The sequence below is a fragment of the Coregonus clupeaformis genome, chromosome 23, assembly GCF_020615455.1.
Source record: "Coregonus clupeaformis isolate EN_2021a chromosome 23, ASM2061545v1, whole genome shotgun sequence".
NCBI classification, from domain to species: domain Eukaryota; kingdom Metazoa; phylum Chordata; class Actinopteri; order Salmoniformes; family Salmonidae; genus Coregonus; species Coregonus clupeaformis.
Genome location: NC_059214.1, coordinates 4,380,510 through 4,397,954, shown reverse-complemented (window position 1 = coordinate 4,397,954; position 17,445 = coordinate 4,380,510). Strand labels below are relative to the sequence as shown.

The following is a 17,445-nucleotide window of genomic DNA, read 5'->3' as shown; positions in this document are numbered from 1 at the left end:
AAAACTGTACACTTAGCAAGAATTAGATATATTCTGAACAATAAATTATCAACATTTGATCAAATCTGGCAGCCTTTCCTCTCTTACCTGGACCAGTCGGTGCTGTGAATTTGTACTTTTTAACGCACTCTCAATTGTCATATTGTAATCTACCTTTGGGCAGCGTGTGCTGGCCCCGACACTCGAGCAGTCGGGAGGGGAATAGGGTGGAATAGGGGGGGGGGGGATAAAGGGGGGTATAAGTGGGGTATAAGTGGGGGGTTACATCTACCCTTTTTCTTTCTACTGTCCCTGTTCTGTATGTCGTGTTTTGTAATATTTGTTTTGTGTCCAGAACTCTGGGTCTTGTTGTTCATGTCTGCTCTCTTATGTTTAGATAAGAACTGTACACATGTCTTTCATACCTATACACCATTCTTGTGTGTTTTCAATAAAAAATATTTGAACAGATTTGCCAAATGGAGGGCGAGGGAGAGCTTTGTATGCGTCTCTGTGTGTGGAGTAAAGGTGGTTGCACATTTAACATGCTGGTAGAAATTAGGTAGAACGGATTTAAGTTTCCCTGCATTAAAGTCGCCGGCCACTAGGAGCGCTGCCTCTGGATGAGTGTTTTCCTGTTTGCTTATGGCCTTATACAGCTCATTGAGTGCAGTCTTCGTGCCAGCATCGGTTTGTGGTGGTAAATAGACAGCTATGAAAAATATAGATGAAAACTCTCTTGGTAAATAGTATGGTCTACAGCTTATCATGAGATACTCTACCTCAGGTGAGCAAAACTTTGATACTTCCTTAATATTAGATTTCGTGCACCAGCTGTTGTTTACAAATATACACAGACCTCCACCCCTTGTCTAACCGGAGTCAGACGTTCTATCCTGCCGATGTATCATATATCCCGCCAGCTGTATGTTATCCATGTCGTCGTTCAGCCATGACTCGGTGGAACATAAGATATTACAGTTTTTAATGTCCCGTTGGTAGGATATCTGTGATCGTAGGTCGTCCATTTTGTTTTTCAATGATTGTACGTTGGCTAATAGGACTGATGGAAGAGGCAGATGACTTGCTCGCCGTAGGATCCTTACAAGGCACCCCGACCTACGTCCACGATATCTCTGTCTCTTTCTCATTCGAATGACCGGGATTTGGGCGTTGTCGGTGTCTGTAGAATATCCTTCGCATCCGACTCGTTGAAGAAAAAATCTTTGTCCAATACGAGGTCAGTATCACTGTCCTGATATCCAAAAGCTATTTTTGGTCATAAGAGACGGTGGCAGAAACATTATGTACAGAATAAATTACAAATAACGCGAAAAAACACACATAATAGCACAATTGGTTTGGGGGTCGTAAAATGGCAGCCATCTCCCCCGGCGGCATCTTTGTCATAATTAGCCAGCTACAGTAATTTTGAGAATAAGTTTGGTAACTTTTTGGGTCAAATTAACCAGTTGTCTACCTTAGATAAGCAGCTAGCTAGCTATATCTAGCTGGTAGATTGCTAGCTAGTTAGCTCCCATGCTAAACTAATATCTGTCTAACTCTGAAATATGAAGTAATTTCAGAATGAAAATTAACTGGCTAGCGCATCATGCTTTGTGACATTATGTTAGCTAGCTATCCCCAGTTAGATAATTTGTTTTCACTTATTAAATCTGCATGCTTGTTGTGTTGTCCCTGTTGCACTCGTTCATTCGTGAGCTGGCTGCTCATTCTAAATAGTATAATCTAATCTGTTCAAAACAGTGGCAGCATGTGCAACAGTGGTCATTCAGTTTTTGACACACAAAAGTGAAATAGGTGTATTTATGCTGTTGTTCAAATGCACAGAACGCTTTATATACCCCCCAATTAGAGGCTGCCACTGGTATGATACCATCCCATTTATTCCATTCCAGCCATTACAATGAGCCTGTCCTCCTATAACTCCCCCCACCAGCCTCCTCTGGTAATAAGATAAAAGGACACTTTGTACACTGTCTAAATTATCTGCACCACTCACCTGGGAAACCAGGCACACCCTGCAGTCCCATCTCTCCCTTCAGTCCATCAACACCTGGAAGGCCTGATTGCCCCTGTAACACACACACATATACACACACACACACATATACACACACACACACACATATACACACACATACACAAGTCAGATGGTGGATACTAGTCACGTGTCATGATAAACAGACTAGACTGTCATGACATCACACATGGGTCAGTCAGGGAGCAACCGGAAGTGACCTACAGGAAGTCCAGAGTATCCTCTTTCTCCCTTTAAGCCCTGCTCGCCCTGTACTCCTGGTCCACCCTGATCTCCCTTGTCTCCCTTCCCCGCCGCGCTGCCGGGAACACCAGCAGGACCTGGTACACCACTGGTACCTGTTGAGAGGAGGAGAAGAAGAGGAGGATGGAGGGAGAGAGGGATAGAGGGGGATGAGAAGATGAGGATAAAGGAAGGAGAATGAGAACCAGTGGATTATATGATTCAAAATGTACAATCAAGCAGGACAGGTGTGCAGTATACAGTACCTGGTTCTCCGGGCTTTCCTGGCACTCCTTGGTCTCCTTTGGGCCCCTCCATGGCAGGTCCTTGGTGACCCTGTTCTCCTGGCTGGCCCTGGGAGCCCTGGAAGCCTGGCGTACCCTTCTCTCCCCTGGTCCCTGGGATACCCGGGATACCTGGGGAACCTGGGAAACCTGGACTGCCCTTATCACCTTTAACCCCAGACGACCCCGGTATTCCTGGGAAGCCCCTGCCGGGTAAACCTATAGGAGGGACATAGACACAAACACAGAGAACGGAGTTAATCAAACTCCAGGCAACTGATGGAAAAACGTCACCTGCTGAACTCTTAAGGTCTGCCTCTGCTGTTTGTTAGCTGTTTAGATGCACAGTGCATGAGTTGATTTTGAGACATGGTCAAGAGTTGGGCTAATAATAGAAATATAATATAAGCATGTGGTTTACAAGTGGTTTATAGGCTGATTAACATACCTGACTGTATGTTAAAGGTCAGGAGAGGTCACTCACCTTGGTCTCCTCTGTCTCCTGATGATCCAGGAATGCCGTCCACTCCTGACTCTCCTTTCTCTCCAGTCGGACCTGGGGGACCCTGCAGACCAGGCTCACCTGGGATACAATAGGGTTACCTGAGTGTGTGTCTTGACCCGCTGTGGTACAGTAGCTACAGTATGTACACTTGGGAAATTAGTCCAAGCTTCATGACTAGCTGTCATACTGCATTAACAGAAACCAATGGCACCTGGGGCATTGTTACTGTGCTCCATGCGTTCCTTACCTGGTCGACCTGTTTGACCTGGCTCTCCTGTTGACCCGGGCAGCCCACCGACACCCTTCTCTCCTGGCCGACCCGGCTGACCTGCACAACACAGCACACACCTTCGGTTAGACTTTTGTGGTCCTCTGTAGCTCAATTGGTAGAGCATGGCGCTTGTAACGCCAGGGTAGTGGGTTCGATTCCCGGGACCAACCATACGTAAAAAATTTATGCACACATGACTGTAAGTCGCTTTGGAAAAAAGCATCTGCTAAATGGCATATTATTATTACTAGAGGTTGCCAAGCAAAAATACATGTCCCTGGGTTTGTGAGATGATTGAGAATACCTGGTCAATATAGGAAATAATGCTTTCAAGTGTTATTCCCTGGGCCAACATGTATTCTAGTCTTGTCTTGTCTTTTTAAACCCCAAATTCAATAAATCAATCAGTCAGGTCAAAGTAGGGGCAGTTGTCATCGTGGAGACCGGACCCTCACCTGGGTGACCAATGTAACCGGTGTCTCCCTTGGTTCCTGGTGTTCCTGGCATCCCGGGGACTCCCATTCCCCCCTTCTGACCCTTCTCTCCTGCGTTACCAGGGAAACCAGGCAGACCCGACTGACCCTGAGAGTGAGAGAAAAATAGAGGGATAGAGGGGGGAAAATGAGGGGGAAATGGTAGATACAGTGTATTGATTGAAAAAGAGAGACAGTTAGTGGTGTAATTGCAATGAAAAAAATGATATACTGAAGTTAGCTAGCACCATCCATGAAGACACAAACAACAAACCTTGGTTGTGTGAAACTTTAATGGAGCCAGCTCTCTGGGAGACTAAAAGTGGATCTGACTTACCTTCTCTCCAGGGGGTCCTGGCACTCCGACACCTGGCAAACCGGCTGTTCCCTTGTCTCCTTTCACCCCCTCTGTACCCCGAAACCCTGGGTGACCCGTTGTGCCCACAACGCCTTTAGCACCCTTCGGACCCACAGAACCTGTAGAACCATACACGAGAATCCAGTTAGAACCAGTCTAACCAGAACCGCACCACAGCGGATGTTCGATTTAAAGGATGATGTCTGTTCCTCTCAGTGAGTGGATTGTGTGTTGTTTTCTTACCTGGGTATCCCATTTCTCCAATGCTTCCTTTGTTTCCAGGATACCCAGTACTGCCGGGCTCTCCAGGAACACCTGTGTCTCCTTTCTCACCTGAGAACCAATATTCATAACCTTTAAGGAGGGTGTAATTTTATCATCACATTGACTGTCCCAAATACTACCCACTAGCATATCATATATTGTGCAAGACCAATACATACATGACCAATACATACTGGGTAGTATACAGGTTTGTAACCATTGAGATCCTATTCAATTACTCTAATTCCTTTCTATGTGTGGGACATTTACAATAAATAGAGGGGTGTGGCGAAGCCTACACAGGTGACTAACCTGGCTGACCAGGAGTACCGGGCTCTCCATGCTTTCCTGGCATACCAGGTACTCCGGCCTGTCCTGGATAACCCTTCTCTCCAGTGTGTCCAGGGTCACCTAATGGGAAAAAGTGGGATTTAGCGTACCTAAACGATTCACAGTTCCTGTTTGAAACAGACCATCTGACAAAGACATACAGCGCAGTAGGATGTAGGATACAGTGCAGAAGTATGTAGGATACAGTGCAGTAAGATAAAGGATACAGTGAAGTAGGATGTAATAATATGCCATTTAGCACACGCTTTTATCCAAAGCGACTTACAGTCATGCGTGCATACATTATATATATATATATTTTTTTTTTGTGTATGGGTGGTCCCGGGGATCGAACCCACTACCTTGGCGTTACAAGCGCCGTGCTCTACCAGCTGACCTACAGAGGACCACAGTGCAGTAAGATGTCGGATGCAGTGCAGTAGAATGTAGGATGTAGGATACAGTGCAGTAGGATGTAGGATACAGTGCAATAGGATGTAGGTGTAGGATACAGTAAAGTAGGATGTAGGATACAGTGCAGTAGGGTGTAGGATACAGTACAGTAGGTTGTAGGATACAGTGCAATAGGGTGTGGGATGTTGGATACAGTGCAGTAGGGTCTAGGACACAGTGCAGTAGGGTTTAGGACACAGTGCAGTAGGGTTTAGGACACAGTGCAGTAGGGTCTAGGATACAGTGCAGTAGGGTCTAGGATACAGTGCAGTAGGGTCTAGGACACAGTGCAGTAGGGTCTAGGATACAGTGCAGTAGGGTCTAGGACACAGTGCAGTAGGGGATAGGACACAGTGCAGTAGGGTCTAGGATACAGTGCAGTAGGGTCTAGGACACAGTGCAGTAGGGTCTAGGACACAGTGCAGTAGGGTGTAGGATACAGTGCAGTAGGGTTTAGGACACAGTGCAATAGGGTCTAGGACACAGTGCAGTAGGGTCTAGGACACAGTGCAGTAGGGTTTAGGACACAGTGCAGTAGGGTTTAGGACACAGTGCAGTAGGGTTTAGGACACAGTGCAGTAGGGTTTAGGATACAGTGCAGTAGGGTCTAGGACACAGTGCAGTATGGTTTAGGACACAGTGCAGTAGGGTATAGGACACAGTACAGTAGGGTGTACACTCTTAAAAGAGGTGCTATCTAGAACCTAAAAGGGTTATTCGGCTGTCCCCATAGGATAACTATTTGAAGAACCCTATTTGGTTCCAGGTAGAACCCTTTTGGTTCCATGTAGAACCCTTTCCACAGAGGGTTCTACATGGAACCCAAAAAAGTTATACCTGGAACCAAAAAGGGTTCTCCTATGGGAACAGCTGAAGAACCCATTTGGAACCCTTTTTTCTAAGAGTGTAGGATACAGTGCAGTAGGATGGGGCATGTTCATGTTGTATACCTGGGTCTCCACTGTCTCCTTTCTCTCCCTTCATGTGCTCCATGTCCACGTCAGTCATGTTGCCAGGACGACCCTGCAGACCCGGCTCTCCCCTCTCTCCTTTGGGTCCAGGCTCACCGAACTCCCCCTTAGGTCCAGAGACACCAGGGTTGCCTGAGAGAGAGAAGAGATGAGTGGTTTGAGATGCTATAGTATAGTTGTGTAAAACACACTGATGGGTAGTCTGGTAGTACAGCGGCAGCAGTGCAAAGGCAGCAGTTCTACTCTACCCACCTCTCTGTCCAGTAGTTCCAGGGTTCCCAGCAGAACCCTGATATCCTGGTGTTCCAGGCATTCCCATGACTCCCATCGCTCCCTTGAGGCCTGGGGAACAAACACACATCAACAAATAAATAGAATAGGAAAATATTGGATATGTATACATCACAAAGTATTGAAGGTTATCAAATTCACAAAATTCTCATTCAATTCAACAAAAATTAACCCAGACCAGTCCAGTCAATGAGCATTCATTTCCTTCCAGTTACATCAGACCTCCTCCAATCTTATGAGATCTGGCTCACCTGGCTCTCCGGGGAATCCGTCTCTGCCAACCGGGCCAGGTCTTCCTGGCAACCCTTTTGATCCAGACAGTCCAGGGAATCCTGAGTCTCCCTTCTCTCCCTGGGGGCCAGGCATGTCCAGACCAGGAGAGCCAGGGAAGCCCTTATCTCCTTTCACCCCGTCATGACCGAAGGAGCCTGGCTCTCCAGGGGGTCCCATTGGTCCAGGGGCCCCAGGTTCTCCTGCTCCAGGGGGTCCAGGGGGTCCAGTGCCACCATGCTGACCAGGGGGGCCGGGGTCACCTTTAATTCCCTGAACTCCAGGTGGTCCTGTGTGTCCCTGTTGTCCAGGAATACCAGTTGGACCAAAGTTTCCTTTATCTCCAGGGAAACCTGTCTCTCCGGTAGGGCCCTGAGCACCTTTAGGACCAGGTAGACCCCGACCTGGCTCACCCTAGAGAGGGCAGAAGAAGATTGGTTGATTGTTTGATTGATGGAGTTTGAAACAACAGAAAGTGAACCAGAAACACAGAAACAGAAACACACACCTTTGGACCAGGTGTGCCTGGTTTTCCAGAGAAACCATCCTGTCCAGATCTCCCAGGCTCTCCTGGCAACCCAGGGGCTCCTGGAGCTCCAGAGTATCCTTTAGGCCCGGGTAATCCTGGGAATCCAATGCCGGGGACACCTGCGTCACCTTTCTGTCCGGGGAATCCTGGCATTCCAGGGTCTCCCTGAAGTCCTCTGTCACCTGGGGTCAGGATGGAGAAGATGGTTCATGATGCACTATGCAGGACCATGCAGGACCATAGCCTACCATAAACCAGATCAATACCAATAAGCTGACCCTCACATTGTAGTCCAGGTATACCAGATCAATAATAATAAGCTGACCCTCACCTTGTAGTCCAGGTATGCCAGATCAATACCAATAAGCTGACCCTCACCTTGTAGTCCAAGTATGCCAGATCAATACCAATCAGCTGACCCTCACCTTGTAGTCCAGGTATGCCAGATCAATACAAATAAACGGATCCTCACCTTGTAGTCCAGGTATGCCAGATCAATACCAATAAGCTGACCCTTACCTTGCAGTCCAAGTATACCAGATCAATACTAATAAACGGATCCTCACCTTGTAGTCCAGGTATGCCAGATCAATACCAATAAGCTGACCCTCACCTTGTAGTCCAAGTATGCCAGATCAATACCAATCAGCTGACCCTCACCTTGTAGTCCAGGTATGCCAGATCAATACCAATAAGCTGACCCTTACCTTGCAGTCCAGGTATGCCAGATTCTCCTCGAGGTCCAGGGGAGCCCTGGGGTCCAGGTGAGCTCACACCTTTACCTGGTTCACCTTTCACTCCTGAGAGGCAGAGAGAGAGCAGGTGCACATCATCATGTAGGCTCCTTTTACGTAACGTGTGTGTGTTCTTTTGAGTGTGTTTGTATCGTGGACGTCTGTGTGTGTCTATAGCTGTAGCCTGTACACACCTGGCTGTCCAGGGATTCCAGGTCTGCCTTGTTGGCCAGATGTACCCTTCTCACCAGGCTCCCCCGGCCGGCCGAACCCTGGCACCCCAGGAGGACCCCTCTCTCCTGGGGGTCCAGTGAAACCAGGGTCCCCATCCAGACCACGGTCCCCCTTGATGCCGTCTCTGGCCTGCAAGAAGAGATCAGAGATAGAGAGGGATGACTGACTTTAGCACTGTCTGAACACAGGTGTTAAGAGCCTTAAAGTGATCGCTGACATGCACGCATGCACACACACACACACACACACACACACAAACACACACACACATACAGGTTCTCCTTTGGGTCCAGGCAGGCCTGGTAGTCCAGCTTTCCCTGGCAGTCCGTCCACACCAGGCAGACCTCGTGTGCCAACGAAACCAGGAAGACCTTTGTCCCCCTTCAGCCCTGGAGCCAGGTAGATGTCCCCAGGCTCACCATGTGCTCCTGGAGCACCTATCAACCCAGGGGCACCTGAATTACCCTGGGGAGAGAAGAAGAAATAGCAGGGTCAATCGACAATCTCTTTCATTGGAAGAAAACTACTGGACAAACATACAGTACATAGTAATGACATGTGGATGGCCAGTGATGCAACATGTCCACCATAATGGTCTTCATGGAGCTATAGTGATGCAACATGTCCACCATAATGGTCTTCATGGAGCTATAGTGGTGCAACATGTCCACCATAATGGTCTTCAAGGAGCTATAGTGGTGCAACATGTCCACCATAATGGTCTTCATGGAGCTATAGTGATGCAACATGTCCACCATAATGGTCTTCATGGAGCTATAGTGATGCAACATGTCCTCCATAATGGTCTTCATGGAGCTATAGTGGTGCAACATGTCCACCATAATGGTCTTCAAGGAGCTATAGTGATGCAACATGTCCACCATAATGGTCTTCATGGAGCTATAGTGGTGCAACATGTCCACCATAATGGTCTTCATGGAGCTATAGTGGTGCAACATGTCCACCATAATGGTCTTCAAGGAGCTATAGTGGTGCAACATGTCCACCATAATGGTCTTCATGGAGCTATAGTGATGCAACATGTCCACCATAATGGTATTCATGGAGCTATAGTGATGCAACATGTCCACCATAATGGTCTTCATGGAGCTATAGTGGTGCAACATGTCCACCATAATGGTCTTCATCAGGTTCTATTAGAAGAGTGAGTGATGATGTGATGAAGATAACTCACAGGGCTTCCATCAGGCCCAGCAGGTCCAGGCAGGCCATTGTCTCCTTTACTGCCTGCCGCTCCAGGATAACCTGCAGGGGACGAACAACACCTCTCAGTAAACACAAAAACACCATCTCAAAGGAAATAGTGTGGAGGCGGATTAATATAGGCCCTAGGGTCAGGATCCTAACCTGAGATACAGGCTGAAGATGTGGAACACAATTTTAATGCCAATCATTAATTGACACAAAGGTTTCAGTTGCATGTGTGTATCCCAACCTATGATTCAGTCAGTAGTGTGGGGGTATCTCTTGTCAGCTCACCTTGCTGTCCTTTAGGCCCCTGGGGGCCAGGGAGTCCAGGGGGGCCGAAGGCTTCGCACTGCACACACGTGTCTCCCTGATCACCTGGAGGTACATCACAATACAAGTTAATATCAGACAAACAAGTAGGTGACAGCATGGGATACAATGGATGCCTTGAAGTGAATCTGAGCTGCACTATATGGAATGGAGTAATATATTGTAATATGTGATAGTACAATGTTACGTAATGTATGTGATCAGTATGTGAGCACTACAGAGTTTTGTGGTGATAAAAGAGAGAGGGAGAGAGAAAGGAGGAGAGAGGGCATACAATATGCATGCACTGACTACAGACTTAGCTAAACGTACAGTACAGTGTGATTGGACAGAACATTAGAGACTGATAGAGAGATTGTCCCAACACTCCCTCCCCTCCGTACCTTTCTGTCCCAACTCCCCCTGTAGTCCAGGTGGGCCAGGGGGCCCAGGTGTTCCCTTCTCAAGGGCCGGATCACATGGCTCATCCCCTATACGCAACACACACACACACAGGTGAGAGAAAGCCAACACTGAGTCACCTAAAAGACTCCATTGCTAAACGTATAATCAGCTAAATGACTCCACAATGACAAATGTCAAAGGTCACACTATGAATGTGTAACTACACCTACCAGGGGGTCCGGGAGGACCAGGGAGTCCGACAAGCCCATCTTGTCCAGGCTTTCCTCTGAGAGACTCCCCTTCTGCACCTCTGTCTCCCTTCTGACCGACCTCTCCTGGCCCGCCCTTCTCTCCGGGGGGTCCCTCAATGTGCCTGCCTAAAATACACCACAGAGGCACACAGTGAGATATGGGGACGCCAACTAAAGAAATACATGACAGAGAGGACATGATAAAATATGACCAAGTGTCAAAGAATGGGTCACTGATTACTGATGTTTCTTCTCTTACCTGGTGGGCCTAGAGCTCCTTGAATACCAGGGAAACCTGTCAGATAAAGGAACATGTTCAGAGTTGGTCTAGGAGGCCTACATAAACCCTTAGAAAGGCTTCTTCTTTGGATGCTAATCAAATGATGAACTAAACAGGTGTAGTTTTATAAAGGGGTGGGGGGTGTACTGTACCTCTTTCTCCTTGTAAGCCTGGGAGACCAGGGGGTCCGGGAGCGCCAGGAGCACCATCACCCTAAAATCACAGAAATTGCAAGTTCATCAAATGTCATCCCCCTGCATAGAAAACGAATAAATGACTACACTTTTCATTAATAGTATGAGCATGTTATTCTCATTTTAAAGAGTTTATGGCGGCATCTGGTGGCAAAGAAAATTATTGCATCTGAAAGTTCACTATATGAGATGCTGAGAGCAATAAGCAAGACTACCGAGAGAGAGAGAGAGAGAGAGAGAGTATAGAGTACTTACATGTGCCGGAGGGCCTCTCTCTCCCTTTTCACCCTAAAACACAGAGAGACATCCATTTCATTAGCTTCATCACTGCTATAAATAAAAGCAGATGACAGGTATACATGTTTATGTAGTTACCGGTGTTCCATGGTATCCAGGGCCACCAGGAAAGCCTCTCTCTCCCTGTATGACAACAGGCACATCACCATGATCAGGACAAAGACATCGAACACAATTGAACTATTGCGATAAAACTACTAGAGAGAGAGAGAGTGAGAGAGAGAGATAGAGAGAGAGAGAGAGAGAGAGAGAGAGAGAGAGAGAGAGAGAGAGAGAGAGAGAGAGAGAGAGAGAGAGAGAGAGAGAGAGAGAGAGAGAGAGAGAGAGAGAGAGGAAAGATAGGTGGTGGATGAGAGACAGTGGGAATGTGAGAGAGAGAAAGAGAGGAAGTAGGCTAGGTGTAGACATGTATGATTCTATACCTTAAATCCATTGTCTCCATCTTTGCCATCTTTTCCCTGAAATCCAAGACACAGAAATTCAATTCTACCAGGAAAGTAAATAATGTTTGAGTTTTTCTTCAATAAAAGCAATATTAAATGAAATTGAAGTGATCATCGTCACTCACCCTTGGTCCTGGTGTGCCTTGTTCACCCTTGACCCCATTTAGATATGGAATGCAAAAACCCTGCAAACAAAAATTACATCAATGTTACTTATAGTGGCCATCAAAACACAAGTCAGGTCAGTATTGGTTTACCATACTGTAATGTCATTGCATGTACATGAACGTTGGAGTTGAAAAATAGTAAAACACTCACTTTCTCTCCTCTGTCTCCTGTCTCTCCTCTCTGACCCTGAAGGACAGACACAAACACCTTTAGTAAAGAGGTAGGCCTACTTTCCTTTCATCCATCCATTCATTCATCCATCCATCCATCCATCCATCCATCAATCCACCCATCCAGTGATAATCATAGATTTGTTAACACAGTGAGATTGAGGACATTCGTCAGTGGCCTATTATCCGTGAAGGAGTCAAGGGCATCAGTCAAAGTAGGTCATCATTGTCAATTTTTCTCATTGATTATGAGGAGCTGGGTACCGGTGGTCCTGGGAGGTAATGCGTAACAGAATTTCCTCCTGCTTCCTGTGATGGAGGTCCGGGGGGGCCAGGGGGGCCACGGAACCCTTGTTCACCCTATCAGGAGAGGAAAATACCAGTGGAACGGATCACAAACAGGAACAAAGAAAACTGTATACAGTGGCAAGGCATAGGGCTTTGTTGTGGAAGAAGAGGAGGTGAAGGGAGATGGGGACCAAATCTGGCACTCAAAGGTGAAGGAAGGAAGTTATAATTGTTTACTACTGGTTTATTGTCTATATATTGCTACTTATAAACCCTTTATAAAGCTGTTATGAACACAAAAGTGTGTGTGTCTCACCTTGTCTCCCTTCTCACTCTGGAAAGACAGCCTGTCACCCTGAGAGAGAAAACAAATGTCATTTCTGAGAGACATACGATTGGACATCACTATTGAGACGTTACAACTAGGAGAGATCTGATTGGACATCACTTTTGAGATGTCACGACTGAGAGAAATCTGATTGGATGAACAACAACATCTAATGTGGGTTAATGTTAGGCTATTATCGGCAGATCATTGACCAGCTTACCTTTTCTCCTTGGGGGCCAGGTGGGCCAGGGAAACCCTAAAGGGAGGGAGGAATACAGTCAGTCAGTGAGTCATGTTAATAGCCATGCTAATATGATGCTAATGCTAACATTCATATCCATAGGGTATCATTTGAGAACCAGCCTAAGCCATAGTCTAATGAATCCTGTGTTAGTCTGGTCACTCACTCTGGGTCCAGCTGATCCCTGGTTTCCTGGTGGGCCTTCAGGTCCTGAGGGGCCATTGGGTCCCTGTGGGAAAGAGAGGAGGAATATTCTGTCGTCAGTCAGTCACGCACACACGCACGCACACACATACGCATGCACGCACGCACACACACACACACACACACACACACACACACACACACACACACACACACAAACACATACAAATATACACACACATACATGTGCATACGCACCAGTAAACCAGGTGTTCCAGGGAATCCTTTATCTCCTTTCAGTGGGATGACTCCAATAACACCACCTGCGTCTCCCTGGGAGACAGACAACCAGACAGACAGAGAGAGAGAGATAGAGAGAGAGAGAGAGAGAGAGAGAGAGAGAGAGAGAGAGAGAGAGAGAGAGAGAGAGAGAGAGAGAGAGAGAGAGAGAGAGAGAGAGAGAGAGAGAGAGGAAGAGATAGAGAGAGAGAGAGAGAGACAGGTTAGAGAATGATACACTACACACAGAAGGGCTGTTTCTATGCCAATATCAACAGTGCTGTACAGTGTAGTAGATTTATTTTGATGGCGTAAACCATAAATGTAATCTCTGACTAGCATAGTTTTTACTTACTTTCATTCCCATAAGTCCGGGGATACCCTGAGAAGAGAGATAGAGTTCTAAATCTCATCCTGATTGAATGATAAATACATTTTATGAATCTTTAGAACATCTTCCAGTCTAGTGTCTTTTGTTTTGTTAATTAATATAGATCTAGTACGAAATGCTGGCATAAGGTTAAGTATGTGGCAGTGTTGAAGTGAACATGTGACCATGTTGGCTGTGTTGATGATGAAGCGTGCTTACAGGAGGACCCTGCAGACCAGGGAACCCCGACTGTCCATCTGTCCCTCGATCTCCCTGGAACACAGACACACAGAGAGCGAGAGATGTCAGCTTGGACTGAGGATGGGTTGAGACAGCATGGCTTGGTAACAAGTGATAACAGTAAGTAATTGGTGCTACACAGATGTGTAACAGCACTGAGTTGATGCTAAGCAGAACACTCACCTTTGTTCCATTGCACCCTGGGATACCTGGCGATCCAGGGGGGCCGTCTTGTCCGGGGATGCCCTGTGGGGGAGAGGCAAGGACACACACACAGGTAAGACATTTGTGTGGAAGGGGATGAGGCCTAAACAGTCAAGAGCGCTGGTATGTAAGGGTAAATAGTGGTTTACAGAGACATACCGGAAGCCCTGGATTTCCTGGGAAGCCTGGCAAACCATTAGGGCCCTGCAACACATCACATCATTACAAACATAATTTACCTTTGATTCATTTAGCAGATCCACTTTGAATACAAGTAGTTACATTCCAATAAGAAGGTAGAATGACATCATACAGTTTTATTATGGTAGAACTCTATACCAGGCGGTGTCAGAGCAAGGCCACCCAAGCCATAGACTGTTCTCTCTGCTACCGCACGGCAAGCGGTACCAGTGCACCAAGTCTGGAACCAACAGGACCCTGAACATCTTCTACCCCAAGCCATAAGACTGCTATTTAGCTAATTAAATGAATACCCGGACTACCTGCATTTACCCTTTTTTTGCACTAACTCTCTTGCACTGACTCTATGCACACACACTGGACTCTACCCACACACTCACACATACTTACACTGATACCCCAACACAAACACACACACACACTAAATACGCCCAAACACACATAACATGCACACACACACACACACACACACACACACACACACACACACACACACACACACACACACACACACACACACACACACACACACACACACACACACACACACACACATTTTCACACTCACAACATACCCTGCTGCTACTGTCTATTATCTTTCCTGTTGCCTACTCACTTTACCCCTACCTATATGTATATAGCTACCTCAACTACCTGGTACCCCTGCACATTGACTCAGTACTGGTACTCCCTGTAGATAGCCATGTTATTCTTTTCGTTATTGTTATTCGTTATTCACTGTGTATTTATTCCATTTTTTCTTCTACTTTATCTTTAACTCTGCATTGTTGGAAAAGGTGGTCCAAACAAAAGCTAAAATGCTATAAGAAAGTCAACACTGGTTTCTAGACTAGCTGGGGTCTACTCTGTATTATTATACTCACACGTGTTCCTTTCATCCCAGGAGTTCCAGACTCGCCATACTCTCCCTGGGAAGAGACAAGTGACATTAAGGTGACATAGAGAAGATATAGTCGTGACATTACTTATTTTTTGTGAATATTTAGAAAGAAATCTGTTATAATCATGGTAATCACATTATTGTGCTGTCCCAAGTAGGGTTTCTTGGTGAGTGGGTGATACTGTGAAGGGGGTGTGGTCTGGAGCTGACACTCACCTTAGGGCCCATCGGCCCAGCAGGCCCCTCATGGCCCTGCATGCCCGGGAACCCCATGTTGCCTTGGAGACCAGGAAACCCGCGCTCACCCTACAGAAGACACAACAATAGTTAAACAGAGTCGGGTGAAGTTACCGTAGAGGCTAATCTATGGTCAGTTTTGTGTTTTCCAACATTATGGTTAGGTTTAGGATTTAGGGAGGGTAAGCTGATCCTAATCAAAAAATACATATACACTACCAGTCAAAAGTTTGGACACACCTACTCATTCAAGGGTTTTTCTTTATTTTTACTATTTTCTACATTGTAGAATAATAGTGAAGACATCAGACTATGAAATAACACATATGGAATCATGTAGTAACCAAAAAAGTGTTAAACAAATCAAAATACATTTTATATTTGAGATTCTTCAAAGTAGCCACCCTTTGCCTTGATGACAGCTTTGCACACTCTTGGCATTCTCTCAACCAGCTTCATGAGGAATGCTTTTCCAACAGTCTTGAAGGAGTTCCCACATATGCTGAGCACTTGTTGGCTGCTTTTCCATCACTCTGCGGTCCAACTCATCCCAAACCATGTCAATTTGGTTGAGGTCGGGTGATTGTGGAGGCTAGGTCATCTGATGCAGCACTCCATCACTCTCCTTGGTCAAATAACCCTTACACAGCCTGGAGGTGTGTTTTGGGTCATTGTCCTGTTGAAAAACAAATTATAGTCCCACTAAGCGCAAACTAGATGGGATGGCCTATCGCTGCAGAATGCTGTGATAGCCATGCTGGTTAAGTGTGCCTTGAATTCTAAATAAATCACTGACAGTGTCACCAGCAAAGCACCCCCACACCATCACACCTCCTCCTCCATGCTTCACGGTGGGAACCACACATGCGGAGATCATCCGTTCACCTACTCTGCGTCTCACAAAGACACAGCGGTTGGAACCAAAAATCTCAAATTTGGACTCATCAGACCAAAGGACAGATTTCCACCGATCTAATGTCCATTGCTCGTGTTTCTTGGCCCAAGCAAGTCTCTTCTTATTATTGGTGTCCTTTAGTAGTGGTTTCTTTGCAGCAATTCGACCATGAAGGCCTGATTCACACAGTCTCCTCTGAACAGTTGATGTTGAGATGTGTCTGTTACTTGAACTCTGTTAAGCATTTATTTGGGCTGCAGTTAACTCTAATGAACTTATCCTCTGAAGCAGAGGTAACTCTGTGTCTTCCTTTCCTGTGGCGGTCCTCATGAGAGCCAGTTTCATCATAGCGCTTGATTGTTTTTGAGACTGCACTTGAAGAAACTTTCAAAGTTCTTGAAATGTTCCGTATTGACTGACCTTCATGTCTTAAAGTAATGATGGACTGTCGTTTCTCTTTGCTTATTTGAGCTGTTCTTGCCATAATATGGAATTGGTATTTTACCAAATAGGTCTATCTTCTGTATACCTTGTCACAACACAACTGATTGGCTCAAAAGGAAAGAAATTCCTAACTCATGAAGCTGGTTGAGAGAATGCCAAGAGTGTGCAACGCTGTCATCAAGGCAAAGAGTGGCTACTTTGAAGAATCTCAAATATAAAATATATGTTTTGGTTACTACATGATTCCATATGTGTTATTTCATAGTTCTGATGTCTTCACAATTATTCTACAATGTAGAAAATAGCAAAAATTAAGAAAAATCCTGGAATGAGGTGTGTCCAAACTTTTGACTTGTACTGTATATAAAGGGGATTAATGAGACAGCAATAGCTGATTGCTTCATGTGTTCCATCTATCTTTCACCAGATGGAGCCACAGTCCTTTCTTAGGCCAGGATGGTCTGATCTGACCAATCATGTATATAAACCCTGGATTGCTGTTGCTATGTATTGGCCATTGAGAGGCTTTGAAGCCACCAGTCGGCCATATTGGCACGCCCCAGTAGGAGCAGTCCTCTATAGGAATTCATGAAATTCTCCAGTTTTTCAATTAAATGTTTCAAGGACACAATTACATGTATTTAAGTATTTTTTTGTTGTAGTAACATTAGTAATCTCAAATAATTATACCTTAAGGTAAATGTTTTTATATATTTT

The 17,445-nt window shown here is 45.9% G+C and overlaps 1 protein-coding gene across 2 annotated transcripts in view; it reads right to left on the bottom strand.

Moving 5' to 3' along the window:
• Window positions 1-17,445, bottom strand: part of LOC121536491 (collagen alpha-1(IV) chain) — an 83,264-nt gene that overhangs the window by 24,799 nt on the left and 41,020 nt on the right. Inside the window, exons 3-40 of one of the 2 annotated variants that reach the window (XM_041843807.2) lie at window positions 15,369-15,458; window positions 15,136-15,180; window positions 14,210-14,254; window positions 14,030-14,092; window positions 13,826-13,879; window positions 13,592-13,618; window positions 13,216-13,290; window positions 12,980-13,042; window positions 12,793-12,828; window positions 12,561-12,599; window positions 12,221-12,316; window positions 11,937-11,972; window positions 11,744-11,803; window positions 11,598-11,633; window positions 11,254-11,298; window positions 11,134-11,166; window positions 10,837-10,897; window positions 10,664-10,699; window positions 10,384-10,530; window positions 10,153-10,239; window positions 9,731-9,814; window positions 9,426-9,496; window positions 8,504-8,695; window positions 8,191-8,359; window positions 7,970-8,062; window positions 7,242-7,444; window positions 6,715-7,147; window positions 6,425-6,514; window positions 6,152-6,304; window positions 4,731-4,829; window positions 4,398-4,487; window positions 4,134-4,273; window positions 3,779-3,905; window positions 3,300-3,380; window positions 3,032-3,130; window positions 2,530-2,766; window positions 2,246-2,379; window positions 2,003-2,075 (exon numbers count right to left, since the gene is read on the bottom strand). In XM_041843807.2, coding sequence (XP_041699741.1) covers window positions 2,003-2,075; window positions 2,246-2,379; window positions 2,530-2,766; window positions 3,032-3,130; window positions 3,300-3,380; window positions 3,779-3,905; window positions 4,134-4,273; window positions 4,398-4,487; window positions 4,731-4,829; window positions 6,152-6,304; window positions 6,425-6,514; window positions 6,715-7,147; window positions 7,242-7,444; window positions 7,970-8,062; window positions 8,191-8,359; window positions 8,504-8,695; window positions 9,426-9,496; window positions 9,731-9,814; window positions 10,153-10,239; window positions 10,384-10,530; window positions 10,664-10,699; window positions 10,837-10,897; window positions 11,134-11,166; window positions 11,254-11,298; window positions 11,598-11,633; window positions 11,744-11,803; window positions 11,937-11,972; window positions 12,221-12,316; window positions 12,561-12,599; window positions 12,793-12,828; window positions 12,980-13,042; window positions 13,216-13,290; window positions 13,592-13,618; window positions 13,826-13,879; window positions 14,030-14,092; window positions 14,210-14,254; window positions 15,136-15,180; window positions 15,369-15,458 — 3,742 coding nt within the window. The remainder of the gene's footprint in view (window positions 1-2,002; window positions 2,076-2,245; window positions 2,380-2,529; window positions 2,767-3,031; window positions 3,131-3,299; window positions 3,381-3,778; window positions 3,906-4,133; window positions 4,274-4,397; window positions 4,488-4,730; window positions 4,830-6,151; window positions 6,305-6,424; window positions 6,515-6,714; window positions 7,148-7,241; window positions 7,445-7,969; window positions 8,063-8,190; window positions 8,360-8,503; window positions 8,696-9,425; window positions 9,497-9,730; window positions 9,815-10,152; window positions 10,240-10,383; window positions 10,531-10,663; window positions 10,700-10,836; window positions 10,898-11,133; window positions 11,167-11,253; window positions 11,299-11,597; window positions 11,634-11,743; window positions 11,804-11,936; window positions 11,973-12,220; window positions 12,317-12,560; window positions 12,600-12,792; window positions 12,829-12,979; window positions 13,043-13,215; window positions 13,291-13,591; window positions 13,619-13,825; window positions 13,880-14,029; window positions 14,093-14,209; window positions 14,255-15,135; window positions 15,181-15,368; window positions 15,459-17,445) is intronic. The other variant, XM_041843808.2, reaches the window with a different exon arrangement.